This window comes from Myotis daubentonii, chromosome 9 (assembly GCF_963259705.1).
Source record: "Myotis daubentonii chromosome 9, mMyoDau2.1, whole genome shotgun sequence".
NCBI lineage: Eukaryota > Metazoa > Chordata > Mammalia > Chiroptera > Vespertilionidae > Myotis > Myotis daubentonii.
In genome coordinates this window covers 84,977,140-84,996,052 of record NC_081848.1, presented here as the reverse complement: position 1 = coordinate 84,996,052, position 18,913 = coordinate 84,977,140, and the positions used below count along the sequence as shown (strand labels likewise).

General features: G+C 55.9%; 1 protein-coding gene across 2 annotated transcripts in view; it reads left to right on the top strand.

The window, feature by feature from the left end:
* Positions 1–18,913, top strand: part of AP2A2 (adaptor related protein complex 2 subunit alpha 2) — a 48,874-nt gene extending 29,961 nt beyond the window's left edge. Inside the window, exons 8-22 of one of the 2 annotated variants that reach the window (XM_059710681.1) lie at positions 4,988–5,135; positions 6,210–6,378; positions 7,304–7,441; positions 7,882–8,064; positions 8,617–8,714; positions 8,994–9,225; positions 9,298–9,465; positions 12,714–12,874; positions 13,622–13,704; positions 15,534–15,624; positions 16,308–16,430; positions 17,551–17,667; positions 17,752–17,821; positions 17,907–18,041; positions 18,610–18,913. In XM_059710681.1, the coding sequence (XP_059566664.1) occupies positions 4,988–5,135; positions 6,210–6,378; positions 7,304–7,441; positions 7,882–8,064; positions 8,617–8,714; positions 8,994–9,225; positions 9,298–9,465; positions 12,714–12,874; positions 13,622–13,704; positions 15,534–15,624; positions 16,308–16,430; positions 17,551–17,667; positions 17,752–17,821; positions 17,907–18,041; positions 18,610–18,687 (1,994 nt within the window). In that variant the 3' untranslated portion in view covers positions 18,688–18,913. Of the gene's footprint in view, positions 1–4,984; positions 5,136–6,209; positions 6,379–7,303; positions 7,442–7,881; positions 8,065–8,616; positions 8,715–8,993; positions 9,226–9,297; positions 9,466–12,713; positions 12,875–13,621; positions 13,705–15,533; positions 15,625–16,307; positions 16,431–17,550; positions 17,668–17,751; positions 17,822–17,906; positions 18,042–18,609 lie in introns of both variants that reach the window. The other variant, XM_059710680.1, reaches the window with a different exon arrangement.

The window sequence follows — 18,913 nt, the reverse complement described above, 5'->3', positions numbered from 1 at the left end:
GAAAAACCCTAACTTAACTCTGGTGCCGTGTCACATATAGAAATTTTTTGATATTTGCAACCATGGTAAAACAAACATTTATATTTTTGATATTTATTTTATATATTTAAACGCCATTTAACAAAGAAAAATCAACCAAAAAGATGAGTTCGCGTGTCACCTCTGACACGCGTGTCATAGGTTCGCCATCACTGACATACACTGTCAGATCAGTGCAGGGTTGTGAAACAATCTTTTAAAATAAAACTTGAAACCATGAAAAACTTTGTCTCCTAAGTAGTTAGTAATCTTTGTAACCGTAACGTGCACATGGAGGAGGAGGCGGAGCTTTCTGTTTGTTCCTTGGAAGCGGTGGCTGACGTGAGCAGTGCTGTAGGTGTCAGGAGAAGAAATCTGAGTTGAAGAACAAACATGAAAATTTTGTTAGATACTCCCACTCCCTTCTTTAAATATTGCTTTGTTATTGCCACCTTCACATTGGAATCTAACTTGTTTTTATACAGCATGTTTGTTAATGTCAAGTAACAGCTATACTGAGTATCTTTTATACCAAGTATGAACCACACAGCCTCCCTGGGCGGGTGCCTTTCCACTCCTTAGCCCCACCGACCTTTCCATGGAACTGGCTGCCTCCTCCTCCTCTCCCTCCTCCCCCTCCTCCCGAGACCTGGGGACCCAGACTCAGACCCCCACCCTCCCACTTGCCCAGAGGTGTGATTGCCACGTCCTCGTCCTCCTTTCCGTTCCAAGGTTCCGATTCTCTCTGGGCTGGTTCTGATGCGTTGCAGTTTGGGACCCTCCATCCTGTTCCCCTCCTCGTGCCTCTAAGTTCAGGTCTCTCAGGGCTTCTCGGGGACCCTGCTCTGCGTCTGAGTCACAGGGCTGGAGGCTCGCGTCCTCTCTGACACGGCCGGTTTTCCAGCCCCCGGAGGTGGTGTCTCTGTAGACGTGTTCCCGTGTTCTACTAGTTGTTTCCCGTGTTCTGCTAGTTGTTTCCCGTGTTCTGCTAGTTGTTTCCCGTGTTCTACTAGTTGTTTCCCCTGTTCTGCTAGTTGTTTCCCGTGTTCTGCTAGTTGTTTCCCGTGTTCTGCTAGTTGTTTCCCGTGTTCTACTAGTTGTTTCCCCTGTTCTGCTAGTTGTTTCCCGTGTTCTGCTAGTTGTTTCCCGTGTTCTACTAGTTGTTTCCCGTGTTCTACTAGTTGTTTCCCAAGTTCTACTAGTTGTTTCCCGTGTTCTACTAGTTGTTTCCCAAGTTCTACTAGTTGTTTCCCGTGTTCTACTAGTTGTTTCCCAAGTTCTACTAGTTGTTTCCCGTGTTCTACTAGTTGTTTCCCAAGTTCTACTAGTTGTTTCCCATGTTCTACTAGTTGTTTCCCGTGTTCTACTAGTTGTTTCCCAAGTTCTACTAGTTGTTTCCCAAGTTCTACTAGTTGTTTCCCATGTTCTACTAGTTGTTTCCCGTGTTCTACTAGTTGTTTCCCAAGTTCTACTAGTTGTTTCCCAAGTTCTACTAGTTGTTTCCCATGTTCTACTAGTTGTTTCCCGTGTTCTACTAGTTGTTTCCCAAGTTCTACTAGTTGTTTCCCAAGTTCTACTAGTTGTTTCCCGTGTTCTACTAGTTGTTTCCCAAGTTCTACTAGTTGTTTCCCAAGTTCTACTAGTTGTTTCCCAAGTTCTACTAGTTGTTTCCCGTGTTCTACTAGTTGTTTCCCCTGTTCTGCTAGTTGTTTCCCGTGTTCTGCTAGTTGTTTCCCGTGTTCTACTAGTTGTTTCCCGTGTTCTGCTAGTTGTTTCCCGTGTTCTACTAGTTGTTTCCCGTGTTCTACTAGTTGTTTCCCGTGTTCTACTAGTTGTTTCCCAAGTTCTACTAGTTGTTTCCCGTGTTCTACTAGTTGTTTCCCAAGTTCTACTAGTTGTTTCCCAAGTTCTACTAGTTGTTTCCCGTGTTCTACTAGTTGTTTCCCAAGTTCTACTAGTTGTTTCCCAAGTTCTACTAGTTGTTTCCCAAGTTCTACTAGTTGTTTCCCAAGTTCTACTAGTTGTTTCCCAAGTTCTACTAGTTGTTTCCCGTGTTCTACTAGTTGTTTCCCAAGTTCTACTAGTTGTTTCCCAAGTTCTACTAGTTGTTTCCCAAGTTCTACTAGTTGTTTCCCGTGTTCTACTAGTTGTTTCCCAAGTTCTACTAGTTGTTTCCCGTGTTCTACTAGTTGTTTCCCAAGTTCTACTAGTTGTTTCCCGTGTTCTACTAGTTGTTTCCCAAGTTCTACTAGTTGTTTCCCATGTTCTACTAGTTGTTTCCCGTGTTCTACTAGTTGTTTCCCAAGTTCTACTAGTTGTTTCCCAAGTTCTACTAGTTTCCCATGTTCTACTAGTTGTTTCCCGTGTTCTACTAGTTGTTTCCCAAGTTCTACTAGTTGTTTCCCAAGTTCTACTAGTTGTTTCCCATGTTCTACTAGTTGTTTCCCGTGTTCTACTAGTTGTTTCCCAAGTTCTACTAGTTGTTTCCCAAGTTCTACTAGTTGTTTCCCATGTTCTACTAGTTGTTTCCCGTGTTCTACTAGTTGTTTCCCAAGTTCTACTAGTTGTTTCCCAAGTTCTACTAGTTGTTTCCCGTGTTCTACTAGTTGTTTCCCAAGTTCTACTAGTTGTTTCCCGTGTTCTACTAGTTGTTTCCCGTGTTCTACTAGTTGTTTCCCGTGTTCTGCTAGTTGTTTCCCGTGTTCTACTAGTTGTTTCCCAAGTTCTACTAGTTGTTTCCCATGTTCTACTAGTTGTTTCCCGTGTTCTACTAGTTGTTTCCCGTGTTCTGCTAGTTGTTTCCCGTGTTCTACTAGTTGTTTCCCAAGTTCTACTAGTTGTTTCCCAAGTTCTACTAGTTGTTTCCCGTGTTCTACTAGTTGTTTCCCAAGTTCTACTAGTTGTTTCCCATGTTCTACTAGTTGTTTCCCAAGTTCTACTAGTTGTTTCCCATGTTCTACTAGTTGTTTCCCAAGTTCTACTAGTTGTTTCCCGTGTTCTACTAGTTGTTTCCCAAGTTCTACTAGTTGTTTCCCATGTTCTACTAGTTGTTTCCCAAGTTCTACTAGTTGTTTCCCGTGTTCTACTAGTTGTTTCCCAAGTTCTACTAGTTGTTTCCCATGTTCTACTAGTTGTTTCCCGTGTTCTACTAGTTGTTTCCCGTGTTCTACTAGTTGTTTCCCAAGTTCTACTAGTTGTTTCCCATGTTCTACTAGTTGTTTCCCAAGTTCTACTAGTTGTTTCCCATGTTCTACTAGTTGTTTCCCAAGTTCTACTAGTTGTTTCCCGTGTTCTACTAGTTGTTTCCCGTGTTCTGCTAGTTGTTTCCCGTGTTCTACTAGTTGTTTCCCAAGTTCTACTAGTTGTTTCCCATGTTCTACTAGTTGTTTCCCGTGTTCTACTAGTTGTTTCCCGTGTTCTGCTAGTTGTTTCCCGTGTTCTACTAGTTGTTTCCCAAGTTCTACTAGTTGTTTCCCAAGTTCTACTAGTTGTTTCCCGTGTTCTACTAGTTGTTTCCCATGTTCTACTAGTTGTTTCCCGTGTTCTACTAGTTGTTTCCCGTGTTCTACTAGTTGTTTCCCGTGTTCTACTAGTTGTTTCCCAAGTTCTACTAGTTGTTTCCCATGTTCTACTAGTTGTTTCCCAAGTTCTACTAGTTGTTTCCCGTGTTCTACTAGTTGTTTCCCATGTTCTACTAGTTGTTTCCCGTGTTCTACTAGTTGTTTCCCGTGTTCTGCTAGTTGTTTCCCGTGTTCTACTAGTTGTTTCCCAAGTTCTACTAGTTGTTTCCCATGTTCTACTAGTTGTTTCCCAAGTTCTACTAGTTGTTTCCCGTGTTCTACTAGTTGTTTCCCAAGTTCTACTAGTTGTTTCCCGTGTTCTACTAGTTGTTTCCCAAGTTCTACTAGTTGTTTCCCATGTTCTACTAGTTGTTTCCCGTGTTCTACTAGTTGTTTCCCGTGTTCTACTAGTTGTTTCCCAAGTTCTACTAGTTGTTTCCCATGTTCTACTAGTTGTTTCCCGTGTTCTACTAGTTGTTTCCCAAGTTCTACTAGTTGTTTCCCGTGTTCTACTAGTTGTTTCCCCTGTTCTGCTAGTTGTTTCCCGTGTTCTGCTAGTTGTTTCCCGTGTTCTACTAGTTGTTTCCCATGTTCTACTAGTTGTTTCCCGTGTTCTACTAGTTGTTTCCCGTGTTCTACTAGTTGTTTCCCATGTTCTACTAGTTGTTTCCCGTGTTCTACTAGTTGTTTCCCAAGTTCTACTAGTTGTTTCCCGTGTTCTACTAGTTGTTTCCCGTGTTCTACTAGTTCTTATTCTTTTTGATCCATTGTTTCTTCTGGTTTGAATAGAAACTTAAACATTTCCCTCTCTTTGTATTGTTTCTTGTAACATTTTCTTTATTTCTGTTGGTAATATCACAGGGAAAAAATATTTTTCCCCTTTTCCCTAAAGCTTTTTAAAAAATATTATTGATTTTAGAGCAAGAGGAAAGGAGAGCGAAGGGGGGGGGGAGAGAGAGGAAGAGGGAGAGAGAGAGAGGGAGAGAGGGAGAAAGAGAGAGAAATCTGTTGTTCATGTATTTTATTTATGCCTTTATTGGTTGATTCTTGTATGTGCCCTGACTGGGGATCAAACCTGCAACCTTGGTGTATTGGGACGACACTAACCAGCTGAGCGACCCAACCCGGCCCCTAAAGCTTCTATATATCACGTATTATGTCCATGTACATGAGGTTTTATCTTCTCTTGGCTTACATAATCTGTATCTCAGTAAGTGTGTGCGTGATTCCATTAGAATGTATGTGTCATTACCCCAGCTACTAAACCATCCTATTTTAAATGGAGCTACAATTTGGCCACTGTTTCTCCCCAGTTTGAGGGGACTTGCTAGTGAGGACCCGCAGCGTGCAGCGGGTGGGGGGAGGGTGGGCTGTGGGAGCTGCCCGATGGCTGTCTGTTTGCCCAGAAGACCCTGCCGTGCGAGGCCGCCTGACCGAGTGCCTGGAGACGATTCTGAACAAGGCCCAGGAGCCGCCCAAGTCCAAGAAAGTGCAGCACTCCAACGCCAAGAACGCGGTCCTCTTCGAGGCCATCAGCCTCATCATCCACCACGACAGGTGAGCTGGTGGCACCTCGCCGCTGCCCGCCCCCAAGCAGGTTTGAGACGTGGTCCTCCCAGACGCAGGCAGCGCACGCTTCCTTGTTGACCTTGGGCCTGGCGGGCAACCTGGCGGCTGGTTCCCTGCCAGCCCCCCTCCCTCCCGCAGGCCCTGGCGCCTGGCCTCGCCCTCTTCCCCAGCAGCGCCTGCTCCTGCGCGGCCCCTCTTCTCTGTCCTTCGACCCTCAGCACTGTCACACCGCCTCTCTGAGGGTCTCTGCTGTCTCTCCTGGGCACCCCTCTGCTGGCGGGAAGGACGGAGCACCCGTCTGCGTGTCTCGTTAGCTTGCCTGTGGCACAGGGCACTGGGGAAGCGTGGAGATGACCGTGGTGTCAGCACAGATGGGCAGAGGCAGCGGGGCAGCGGGAGGGCTGCTGCCTCGCCATCTCTGTAGCTGCTGCCGTGGCCCTGCCTGCACGTGGCCTTGCGCCTGCTGCCAGTCCTGGCGCTCCCTAAGAGCAACAGCGCGGCCGCTCCTCCACACACGTGCTTTCCCGTGACCAAACGCAGTCTGTTACACCTCAAACAGACTTCCCACGTGAGCAGAAGCATTTAAAGAGCAACAGCATCATGCAGACAGAGCCAGGAGTGTGCAGAGGTCCAACCCATTGTGCGGTACTGGCCCTTAAGTATCCACCAGACTCTTCTATCCCCATGTCTGCACACTTACCCTCCAGAGCCCCATTGTCAGGGTACTTGTTCAAGCTTCCCTGGGCTGGTGACCTCGGCTGAGGTCACACTCCTGGCCACAGCCTGCGGGAGCCCCGAGGTGGCTGCCGTGCTCTGGGGATGGGATGCCAGGGGTGGGCCTGCTGTCAGCAGCTTTTTGGAGTTGGTGGAATTCTGCAGATGTGCTTGGCAAAGCTCCTGTGGGTCTCCCCTGTGGGCGCTACCAGAGGGGATGGGCAGCTGACTTGGTTTACGGTTGAGGCTTTTGCGTCCAGGGGGCCAGGGTGTCTCTTCAGCAGTGGTGCCTTGAACCTGCCGTGCTGAAGTGCACGCAGCCCACTCACCACCGCTCCGTCCCTGCAGCGAGCCGAACCTGCTCGTCCGTGCCTGCAACCAGCTGGGCCAGTTCCTGCAGCACCGGGAGACCAACCTGCGCTACCTGGCCCTGGAGAGCATGTGCGCGCTGGCCAGCTCCGAGTTCTCCCATGAGGCCGTGAAGACCCACATCGAGACCGTCATCGCCGCGCTGAAGGCAAGTGCTCTGCACCGGGCGCTCCTCCCCACGTGCCGGGCCCCTGTGGCCTGCATCGTGCAGCCACGCTGTGGCCCAGCCTCTGCCCTCTGCCCGTGAGTGACTTAGAACGTGCAGCATCTAACAGGTGCCACGGGCACAGTAAATATTTGAATGAACAGAAACAGTTCCTTTTGGTAGAAAGATGAAGTATTTTGTCTTTGTCTCCAAGAAAACTCACCGTTTGCAAAAGAAAATTAACTTTTTTCAAGGAATTAAAATTCCAGACTTAGAAGAGCCAAGTGGAGGCTGTTTGTCCCCTTGTCAGACACAGTAGTGCCCACAGCGTCCCCGATGGTAGCCAGCACCCGAGAGGGCTGGGAGCAGGTGGGGGCTGCTGAGCCGCAGTTTGGCCCCGAGCTTAGAGGAAGAGCAGGCTCAACTCCATCGCTTCGTATTTGCATGAATCTCACATTGTTGGGGCCTGATTTGAATGGGAGGCCCACAGGGTTTGGAGCGAGCCTCGCGCTGCCCTGGGTCCTCCAGGCCCGGTGCCGTGTGCGCGCAGTCCCGCGAGGCTCCCAGGCTCGCCCTTGCTCTGCACATTGCCTGGCCCCAGCCAGCGCTCCTCTGCTGCCCTGTGCTGAGGGACTGATGTGCAGGCGGGGGTGGGGCGAGAGCCAGCCCTGCGACAAGTTCTCAGGCGACACGGAAGGTGCCCGTCTGTGACCACACAGTGGACAGGCCTTTGACGTCCCCTAGGAGACGGGGCCTGATTCCGGCAGTGCAGGGACGAGGGGAGCAGTGGATTGGGGTGAGGGGCTCTGCTCACCATAGCCTGTTGGGGGTCTCTGCATTCAGATGGTGAGTGAGGGGAGCCCAGAGTGAGTGTCAGGGTTGTGTGGAGGCGCACCCCCGGACTCCTCACTTGGTGCCTTGTCCCCAGACGGAGCGGGACGTGAGCGTGCGGCAGCGGGCCGTGGACCTCCTCTACGCCATGTGCGACCGCAGCAATGCCCAGCAGATTGTGGCCGAGATGCTGAGCTACTTGGAGACGGCTGACTACTCCATTCGAGAAGAGATTGTGAGTTCTGACGTCACTGGCCCCAGATGCTTGTGAATCTCAGTGAATTGTTTCCTGAGTGGGTGGGTCTCCCATGGAGAGTGGAGGGGAGCCTGTCTAGACAGGCGGGCTGGAGCCAGAGACCCACAGTGCGGCTGCTCTGCATGCGGGCACGGGAGGGCAGCCCAGGCCTGGCCTGGCTGTGGTCAGGTCGACCCTCGTGCGCTCCCGCAGCTGTGCTGTGCCCTGTGTTCCCAGACGTGTCCTGTCGTGTCTGTTGCTGGAGGGCCGCAGGCTTCCTCAGTTAGCCCTGTGAGCCTTCCGCTGCCTGGGCTCCTTTGAGAACCCGGTGGGAGTGCCTACTACTGAGCGTGGCTGCGAGGGTTCAGTCCTGAAGCCGCACACGGATGCTCTGCTGTCATGGGCCGCGGGGACCTAGCCTGAGCAGCCGCCCCCTGCAGGTGCTGAAGGTCGCCATCTTGGCGGAGAAGTATGCCGTGGACTACACGTGGTACGTAGACACCATCTTGAACCTGATCCGGATTGCGGGCGACTACGTGAGTGAAGAGGTGTGGTACCGTGTCATCCAGATCGTCATCAACCGGGACGACGTGCAGGGCTATGCCGCCAAGACAGTGTTCGAGGTACCCCAGCTAGCCCGGGGAGGTGCCCCAGCTGGCCCGGGGAGGTGCCCCAGCTGGCCCAGGGAGGTGCCCCAGCTGGCCCGGGGAGGGGCGGCCGACTTCCTTCCACCTGCTGCTGACTGTCCTGGCGTGTCCAGCTCCTGTTCTGTTGACCCTCTGCTGCACTCTCAGGCTCCTCCATGGAAGGGTGTCCTTTCATGCTGGCCGGGTGGAGATGCCACGGGGAGAGTTGTGTGTTTCCTTGCTGTCCGCTCTGGACTGGGGCTTGCGGAGAGCGGGCACACCAACCCTAACGTCCATGTCACTGGCCACCTGAGCGCAGTGCCCGGGGCCGGTGCCTTGCTTCCTCCCTGAGCTCGGGGCCTGATGTTAGCTTTGGGGAGCGCGGCTCTCATTACAGGTGGGACTGGCCATGCCGCTGCCTCTGGGGCTGCTCTGCTGCTGCACCTCTGCTGCGTGGCAGGAGGGCGGGAGGGCAGGAGGTTGGGCTCCCGCCAGGAGGGTCCTTTCCACGCTGGCTTCTTCCCTGACTTCCTGCTCACTGTCTCGCAGTCGCTGCAGGCCCCGGCGTGCCATGAGAACCTGGTCAAAGTGGGCGGCTACATCCTGGGCGAGTTTGGGAACCTGATAGCTGGGGACCCGAGATCCAGGTAAGACGCCCCTGGGGAGTCGGGGAGCTGTGCTGGGCTGTGCCTGCTGGGCCCTCACGGTGGTCTGACCTGGCCGCGGGACAGCCCAGAGCAAGCCACCTGCACTCTGGCCTGATGGCTCTGTGCCTGTGAGCTGCACAGAAACAGGGTCCTGCTGAAAATGCAGATGTGGCTGTGGGTCCCTGCCCCCAGAGGAAGCGCAGTCGCTGGGCGGAGCGGCCCTGGCCCTCCTGGGGACCCTCGGGCTCAGGCTCCCGCCGTCTCTCTCCTTCCCGCCAGCCCCCTGGTGCAGTTCAACCTGCTGCACTCCAAGTTCCACCTGTGCAGCGTCCCCACGCGGGCCTTGCTGCTGTCCACCTACATCAAGTTCGTGAACCTGTTCCCGGAGGTGAAGCCCACCATCCAGGACGTGCTGCGGAGCGACAGCCAGCTGAGGAACGCCGACGCGGAGCTGCAGCAGCGGGCCGTGGAGTACCTGCGGCTCAGTACTGTCGCCAGCACCGACATCCTGGTGGGTAGGCCTTGGGGTGCCGGCCCGGCCCGCCCCAGCCGCACCCCTGCTGACCCGGCTCCACCCCCACAGGCCACGGTCCTGGAGGAGATGCCCCCGTTCCCGGAGCGCGAGTCGTCCATCCTGGCCAAGCTCAAGAAGAAGAAGGGCCCGGGCACCGTGATGGGCTTGGAGGAGGGCAAGCGGGAGCGGGGCCCCGACATCAACGGGGGCCCCGAGCCAGCCCCGGCCAGCGCCACGGTGGGTCCCTCCCTGACGCCAGCGCCTGCCCCAGCTCCCGTGCTGCCCGGCCCTGAGACTCGGGCCAGCGTAGCCTTTGTCTGCCGGGGAGCAGCTTTGTTAAACAGGAAAGTGTGCCGGAAGCCTGGTGGTGGCCCCACACCTGAGGCCTTCTGCTTAAACCTGCTGTTTAAGATGGCCCTGGCCGTGCTGTTCTTGGAGGTTTCCCGGTTGGATTGGACTCGAGTCCGCTCCTGTTACGTAGGATGTGGTGGGAGCCTCGCACGTGCACAGAAGGGTGTCCTTTCATGTTGGCCGGGTGGCGATGCCACGGTGGGAGGGGTATGTTTCCTTGCTGTCGGCTCTGGACTGGGGCTCGCGGAGAGCGGGCACCCCGACCTGGCCCCACAGCGGTCCCCTCAGCAGCGGCCGGCCCGCAGGACCCAGCATCCGCCTGCCCAGATGAAAGGGAGCCTGGTGAGCTTTGCTCCCGCCCCGGAGGCGCTCAGTGCTGGGAGCAGTGCCGCTGGCCACGCCCGGTGGCCTTTGTGAGGAGGCACTCGCTGCCCGTGCGTGCGGGTCAGGAGTGGGCTCGTGTCCGGGCCCTGGTGCTCCTGGCAGGGCCCTCGTGTGACCCCCTCCGCTTGTGGGCCCCTCAGGCCGAGGACGCCAGGAGCGAGGCCTGCAGACCTGTCAGGCCCCTCACCCGGGCCTGCTGCCTTCTCTCCGGACGCCTTTCCCCTGCTCTGTGGCGGGCAGTCTGAGTGTCCGGGCGCGTTGGCTTTGGAGTGAATGATGAGCGCGTGCTTTGTCTCCTGGTGCTCGTCCCTCCCGCGGGCTTCTCTTCTACCCGTGCCTTTGACCTTGTCCTGGGGCCTGCAGTGACCCGAACCTAGGGCAGCGCAGGGCTCCTGACGCCTCTTGGGAAGGGGTCACAGAGGTCGTCCTGCTGCCAGAGACATCGATGGCCTGGATCCTCAGTGGTGTGGTTTGTGGTGGTTCCCACGCGGGTTTGCTGATGAGCTGCGGTTCCCGTAGAGACAGCAGCAGCCCGGCCTGCACAGAGGGGCTGTGTCTGAAGGAAGACTCACCGTGAAGGGTGGGGTGTGGGTGGGGTGCGCAGGAGGTGGAGCGAGGGACTCCTTCCGGCTGCCGTCCAGGAGAACCGCGAAGGCAGGCGGGCTGTGGGGGAGCAGGTGCCTTCTTTCTGTCCAGCAGCTCTGCGGGCGGAGTGCTCGAGGCAGCACAGGAAATAGGCTTGAGCGCATGGACCATTGTCACGGGTCTTTCTTACTTGACTTTTGAGATGTGCATGTGCCTTTCGGCCACACTGTTTGCCCGGCTAACGCCCAGGATGCAGTGGCCTGGGGTCTAGGCTCGATGCTTGGTGCGTATGGGAATCCAAGGGAGTTAGCAGTGAGCTCCACTTTGAAAATGGAACCCTGACAAGATGTAATATGCACGGGGTCAGGGGACAGAGGGCCTCTTCCTGGTCAGTTCAGTGCATTTTACTTTATGTATTTGTTCGTTTTTATTCTCATCCCAGGATGTATTTTTATTGATTTTAGAGGGAGGGAAGGGAGAGAGAAACATCAATGTGAGAGAGAAACATCGATCGGTTGCCTCCTGTGCCCGTCGCACTGGGGAGCGAACCCATAACCTTTTGGTTATGGGACGATGCTCCACCCAACTGGGCCACCCGGCGAGGGCCGTGGGGCTGCTTTTTGCTGCTGTAATTCTTCACTGTCAGAGTGAGCAGGAGTGACTTGTGCAGACTGGGGCCGGATGGGCTCCCTGGGGATCTCCCAGTCCTAAGGAGACGCGGAGAAAAGGCTGTGGTCCCTGCGTGCCCTGGGCCTCCCACACGACGGCTTGCTTATGTCTGTTGCGGACTCTGTGGACTATGTGTGACTTAACTGGACAGGAGGGGTTTCTACTGGGAAAGCACTGGCACTGTTTGGAGGAACCAGTGGTGAAATCCTACAGCAGCTGGCAGAGGGGGAGGCCCCATTCTGTCTGCAGGCGTGTGGTTCTCAGCCCAGCGCCAGGCTGCCCCCTCTGCCCGTCCCCTCCTGGGGGCACAGCGTGGCAGCAGCTGTCACAGGTGCCGGGAGGGTGGCCGTTCCATCCAGACCTCCCTGCACTGCAGACCTTTCTCATGCTCTTGACAGCTCCTCCGAGCGAGGAATCCAGCCTGTGCCCTCGGCCGGGAGCCCTCACACCCGAGCCACCCCACGCGCACTCTGCGGGATGTGCATTCTGTAGCTTCCTCCTCCTCCAAGTAGAATTCACGTGTTTACCACCCGCCCCACAGGCAGTTCTGTAGAAGTGCGGCACGGCTCTAACCTGACATGAAAGAGAAACGAGCAGTGTTTATGCAAACATCGATTGCCACGCGTGAGTGCTGAGTGCGGCTGTGCCAGGCGGCGGGAGGTGGGCGAGGCCAGTGCTGGCGGCGCGCCCACGTGCTGCAGATGGAAGGGCTCCGTCCTCCTGCAGCTCTCGGCCGCCGCGCTCCCGGAAGGATGAGTCTGTTAAACCTGAGCAGAACGAGAGCGACAGCAGGCAATGCCTCAGGATGTGGTCTCAGGTCCTGACAAATGGATTTGACCTCTGAGTGTCCAGTGGGACATTCTGGTCGCACAAGACGAGTGGCCAGGACAGAGTGGCTCACATCCCTGGTTCTTGCCGGTGACGTGGACCATCAGAACTCCACACGTTTGGCGGGCGGACACCCAGAGGTGCAGGTCGCAGGGCGAGCTCCCGCGAGTGAGCATGGGAGACCCTCACCCAGGCCCATGAATCAGTGTGAGAGCGCAGGGCGGCTTTGTTAGTCTTTGTCAAGGTTCAGAGCATTTTCTTAAAGGTTTGTTCTGTGGCTTTGCTGTACCTTCTCCCGGAGACAGCAGCATAACGGTGGCCTGGGCACGCGGGCGGCTCCTCTCCAGCGGGCAGTGTGCCCGGGGTTGCTGCTCTGGGCACACATTGCTATTGATCTCTTCCAGGACATGTTTCCAGAGCTGTTTTCACTCAGATGACTTTCTGGGAAAAGGTGGGGTACTTCTGTTGTGTGAGGTGGGACTCGTTTGCACCATGTGATGGTCTCAGGCCTGAGTCTGGGGCAGTTGCATCCCAGAAGCGGCCACAGCCTGCACCTACCTGTCCGCACCACACAGCCCAGTGGCCGCCGTGGGAGGGCGTGGCACTGCCCAGCTGGCCTCTGAGTGCCCAGAGGCTCCGCGCTGACCCTCTTCTTCCCTGTTTTCCAGTCCACGCCTTCTCCGTCGGCAGACCTCCTGGGTCTGGGGGCTGTGCCCCCCGCGCCCGCAGGCCCGCCCCCCTCCTCCGGTGGGCTGCTCGTGGACGTGTTCTCCGACTCGCCCTCTGCAGTTGCGCCTCTCGCTCCTGGCTCCGAGGACAACTTTGCCAGGTAGTTGATCTCCTGCTTCCCAAAGATAGGGACCCTGTCTGCCGCCGACCTCTGACCCAGGCCCGGTGAGCAGGGCGGAGCGGGTAGAGGTCCTTCCTGCCGGGGCCCTTGCAGCGGAGTGAGGGCCTGCGGAGCTGGGCGGGCTTGCTGTGACCACCAGCTCACAGTGTCACTGGGGTTTACGTTAGAGGAGGCTGGAGCACTGGAGCTCCGCGGGGATGAGCACAAGTGAACTAACACTCACGTTGTCTTATTCCCTGATTCTGTGTAGCGTCGATACCATGTAGTGAGCAAAACCTTGGCCCACCTGTGCCGTGCAAAGTAACCCTGCCTTGAGGAGGGGGGAAGGGGAGGGAGGGGTGGGCCATGTTGTAGAGGGGGGCTGCCTGCGTTCCCATTGCCCAGGATGCTGAGGGTTGTCCCTGGATGGAGGTTGGTACTGGCTGTCCATCGGGAGGAGCTGTGGTCCAGCCTTGGTGTGGGCCTGGGACCTGCGGGAGGAGCAGCGGGGATTGTTGAGCAGAGGGAGGCAGAGGCCTGTCTCCGGGTGCTCACTCCCGCTGCGGCCTCCCTGCCGTCTGCTCACCTTAATTCTCCGGAGGGCGCTCTGCATGGGTCCCTGGGAATATCGTCTGCTTTCCCTCCCTCTGTCCCTCAGTCCTTCTGGCCTCAGTGCCCCCTGAACCCTCCGTGAGAGCAAATCTTTGTGTGTGTGCTGAGCGACCCACATACTGTCCCTTTCCCCAGGTTTGTCTGTAAAAACAACGGTGTGTTGTTTGAAAACCAGCTGCTTCAGATTGGACTCAAGTCTGAATTCCGGCAGAATTTAGGTATGGGTTTTGATCACCTAATGCAAACTTCTCTCAGAGACTATGGGGAGGAAATCTTTCCAAGTCACATGTCTGATAAGGTTTGGGTTGAGAATATGTAGGCACTTCAGCTCAGCAACAGACAGACAAGCAGCCTCGGGAAAGGTCGGGCAGGGACCAGACATTTCTCTCGGGGCGTGTGGGCGGCCAAAGGCACAGGGACAGGTGCTCCACGTCGCTAGTCATCAGAGAAATGCAGTCAGAGCCGCCGGGAGTCCCCAGCTCATGCCCGTCAGAGTGGCCCCTGTCCCAGGGCCAGGACAGCCAGTGCTGGCGTGGACAGGAGAGGGAGCCACTGCAGCCGCTGTGGGATCCAAAATTCAACAGGGTCACCCAGCCGGGTGGCTCAGCTGTTGGAGCGTCGTCCTGTACACCCAGAAACAGGTTGTGGGTTTGAGTCCCGGTCAGGTTTTGGGTTGGATCCCCAGGTGGGTGCGTACAGGAGACTACTGATCAATGTTTTTCTCTCTCTAACCCTCTTTCTCTAAAAATCAATAAACATATCCTCCAATGAGGATTAAAAAAGAGAAAACCAGATTAAATAGAATTTCCACATAACCCAGCAGTTCCACTCTTGGGTACACCCCCAAAAATTTGAAAGCAGGGTCTTGACAAGATGTGTGTACCCCATGCTCATAGCAGCATTAGTCACAATAGCTAAAACATGGAGGCAGCCCGAGTGCCCGGGCCGGAGGGGGATGCACAGCGTGCGGTCCATCCACACACGGAGTCTCACTCTGCCTGAAAGAGGAAGGGGCCCTGACACCTGCTATAGGGCCGGACCATGAGGACGTTGTGCTGAGCGAGTCATCCAGACCCAGAGGGACAGGCCCTGTGTGACCCACTCAGAGGGGTCAGATCCAGAGAGACAGGAAGCCGGTGGTGGGTGATGGGCTCGGGAAGGGACGGGGAGTGAGTGTTTAATGGGCACCAAGTGTCCGTTTGGGAGGATGGCAAGTTCTGGAGAAGGTGGTGGTCACGGCTGCACCACAGCGTGAATGTCTCATGCCTGAGCTGTGCACTTAGAGATGTGAAGGTGGTAAAAACAAGCGAAAGTGTGAGATAAAGGAGAGAACCAGCACTCACTCCAGGGACCTGGGGGGTTGCCAGGACTCACGCTGACACCGCAGTGAACATGGATGGTGACATTTTATTCTTGCTTCGATTCAGGTGTGAAATGGCCTCAGGGGCCTCCCTGGGTTTGGGTTGTTGATTTTCAAAAATATGTATATTTTTATTGATTACAGAGAGGAAGGGAGACGGATTGAGAGAGAGAAACATCAAGGATGAGAGAGAACCATGGATCGGCTGCCTCTTGCATGCCCCCCACTGGGGATGGAGCCTGAAACCCAGGCATGTGCCCTGACCGGGAATGGAACCCTGCCCTCCTGGTTCATAGATCGACGCTCAACCACTGAGCCACATCGGCCGGGCTGGACTGTTGATTTTTAAGTTGTGGGAGGAGCGATGCTGAACTGCTGTCTCTTTTGGGGATTTGCAGCTCACTTTCTATTCGGAACTCAGAGTGTATAAAAATGTGTGCAGAGATTCGTGTAGGATCTCTGTCCTAAGGGCAGCATCTTAAATGTCTGCCACGCGAGTCCAGGCACCTGCAGTGGTGAGGACACCTGCTGGGGTGGCGCCCGGGTCCCTCCAGGGGGCGACGGCGCAGGCTGTGGGGCAGGGGGAGCCCAGCATGCGGCTGGGACTCCATTGGGGGTGGGGTTCTTGGTCTTTCTGTTCCTCCTCAGGGTTGTGAAACGTGTTTGAGACGGACTGTTTTCTTCTAGGTCGCATGTTTATATTCTATGGGAATAAGACCTCCACGCAGTTCTTAAACTTCACTCCAACGCTGATCTGCTCAGATGACCTTCAGGCCAATATCCTTGGTTCCGCCTGCCCCTGACCCTGCCAGCAGCCCCTGGGGGGGAGCGGAGGGTTGTGAGCAAGGGTTTAAAAAAGTCAGAGTAACAAGACATTCGCAGTGCTGCCCTCATCTCAGGGGATGCTCCCCCTCGACAGGCAGCGTGTACTCCTGGCTCACTTGCTTTGCTCTCCTGTGACATTGTTGGTCCCTCTGAGCTCTGGTGTCCTTCTCTGCGGGTCTCCGGGGCTGCTGCTGCCGGACACGGGCCCACCACTTGCTGGGTGAGCTGGTGTCTGTTGAGGTGGAGGCTTATCCCCGCAGAAAGTCCGCGATGTGGGAGCTCTTGCGGCCAGTATGGCGTCACCTTAGTGTCCACCGTGCTCCCTCCAGGAGGGCTGGCCGCATAGCGGTGGTGAGCAAGGCCCGGCTTGACCAGAGGGGCGGCTACCTGCTCACTTTTATCTCGAGACAAGTACATTTTAAATGTAGCCTGTCAAGGCGGTGTTTCAGAAGTCTTTAAAAATACTTGTACGTAGGTCCAACTCTACTAAAGGTTTCTTCCAAGATCAGCGTGAGCACCACTCTTCTGAGTCCCTTCTAGAAGGTCTCTTATCGCTGGGCTCCCCGGGCCTGGGGAGCGCAGGCTGGTTTGGCCCGGAGCCACTTTGCTAGTTGAAATGGCCTTGACACGCACACACCTGAGCCTGCAGACCAAGCCCGTGGATCCGACAGTGGACGGGGGCGCGCAGGTGCAGCAGGTTGTCAACATCGAGTGCGTGTCGGACTTCACCGAAGCACCAGTTCTCAACATCCAGTTCAGGTGAGAGCCCAGGTGGGGCACTGCTGGCTGGCGGGGTGTCCCAATCCTGGCGCTGACCTGGAGCTTGAGGGGCTGGGGCTCACCTGCACGCAGCTGTGTCCCTGGGAGCCATTCGTCCTTGCCCAGCTGCAACACCAGCTACAGAGGATGGAGGTGGGGGAGAGTGAGTCCTGCTGGCGTGTCATCTGGGGCGGGACCAGCAGGTCCCCTGTGCCGCTGCAGGGGGGTGTCCCTCCAGGCCTCATCTGCTGTGAGTGCTTCTGCAGACACACTGTTTTGATTACCAAAAAGACCCACACTTATTTTTGGTGTTGTTACCGGTTCACTAGGGTTATTTGTCAGTGGCTACAATAGAGCGTATATGGTTGACCCGTTCACTGTTGAGTGTTTGTAAAGTTACATTTTTGGAAAAGCATGTATTTTTTAAAAATATTTTTTTGACTTTTAGAGAAAGGGAGAGGGATAGAGATGGAAAGAAACATCGATGAGAGAAACATCATCCATCGGCTGCCTCCTGCACGCTCCCCACAGGGGACTGAGCCCGCTACCCGGGTATTTGCCCTAACCGGGAATTGAACTGGTGACCTCTTGGTTCCTGGGTCAACACTCAACCCCTGAGCTACACCCACGGGCATGGAAAAGCATATTTTCAAACATCAAATACACAGAGAACTGAAGATCGTATACTTTGTGGAATTGAGGGAAACAGGCACATTTTCTTTTCATGAAAAGAGGAAAAACCCGACACAATTTCAACTGACTTGCAGTTGTGGGCGTGGCCTGATGGGGAAAATGAGGGGGTGGATGTCCTCGGGGGTGTCGCCTGCAGCGCTCGGCCAGAGCAGCACGGCCACCGCAGGACAGGTGCCCAGGAGCAGGCACGAGTGTGCGGTCCTCTCAGTAACACTGCCCGGGCCAGGCCGAGCCACCCTCCAAATGCTGCCCCCTGTGGGCAGGACAGCCCTTCTAGCGGCTGGGTGGATGAGGCGCTGAGGCGGGAGCCCCCCACCTTGGACCACAGCCCTCTGTTCCTGGAGATGGGCAGGCAGGGGCTTGGCCCCCAGCTGAGTGGCAGTCCCCTGCTGCCCGTGGCTCTCCTCAGCACGTCTCTTGCTCGCAGGTATGGCGGAACCTTTCAGAATGTGTCCGTCAAGTTGCCCATCACACTCAACAAGTTTTTCCAGCCCACAGAAATGGCCTCCCAGGACTTCTTTCAGCGCTGGAAGCAGCTGAGCAGGTGAGCGGCCCCTGTGTGGGAGGGGGAGGGACGGCTGGGCCTGTGGTCCCTCGGCGGAAGGTCTGACGCTGGCTTGTGTCTCAGTCCCCAGCAGGAGGTGCAGAGCATTTTCAAGGCAAAGCACCCAATGGACACAGAAATCACCAAAGCCAAGGTGATGGCCTTGTTGGCGGTGCTCCCGGGGGGCCCTGTGTCCATCCGCAGCCGCGGTGTCCCAGCTTCCCGTTTCCTTTGCACAGATTATTGGGTTTGGTTCCGCGCTCCTGGAAGAGGTCGATCCGAATCCTGCCAATTTTGTGGGAGCCGGGATCATCCACACCAGAACCACGCAGATCGGGTGCTTGTTGCGCTTGGAGCCGAACCTCCAGGCCCAGGTCAGCCTCTTGAGGACATGGCTGCCTCCACGGCGTGGCTTCAGGGGGTGGCTGCCACGGGGAGCCAGAGCCTAGTGTGGGGTCCTGAGTGCCCAGGGGAACCCACCACCCTGCGCACAACACTCCCATCCCACCCGAAAATTCCCCGGAGCCTGGCCGCCAGCTCCACCTCCCCTCGAGGCAGTGCTGTGCCAGTCCTGGTGGCCTTCCTACCGAGGGACCCCTGGGCTGTGTGGGGGCAGGGCTGCTGCGGGTGCTCTGGGCAGGCCTTTGTGCAGACGGCGGGTGGGACGCAGTGAGGAGCGCGCTCACAGGCCCACATGTGGTTAGTGGGTGAGTAGCTGCCCTTACTCTCCAGGGGCTGGGATTGTCCCCCCCAGCAGCTGCTCCTGTGCACACCAGCACCTGCCACCTCAGACTTTCCTTCAGCTGTGGCCGAGAGTGTGATATGCTCGAGGCGCTAGAGCTTTGGGCGCCTCGGGAGGGCCAGGGCTGAGCGGGGAGTGCGAGGCGGTGCCCGGGCTGTGACGGCTGTGAACCTGGGCCCTGACCGGCCTCTCTGTTGCAGATGTACCGGCTCACGCTGCGGACGAGCAAGGAGACCGTCTCCCAGAGGCTGTGTGCGCTGCTGTCGGAGCAGTTCTAGCCCCGCGACTCCTCGCTCAGCCGCTGTCTGCACAGCTGCAGGCCCGCCAGCCTGCCTCGTCCCTCAGGGTGGACGGGACGGTGCAGTGTGAGGACAGAGGCTGAGCCTGCACCGCAGCCGGCCTGCCAGGTCAGGAGGGCGGCCCTGGGATCCGTTTTTATAGAAATCAGGACAGTTCTGTGGTTAAACCTACAAATTAAAGGGAAACTAGAAGTTTGAATGGAAA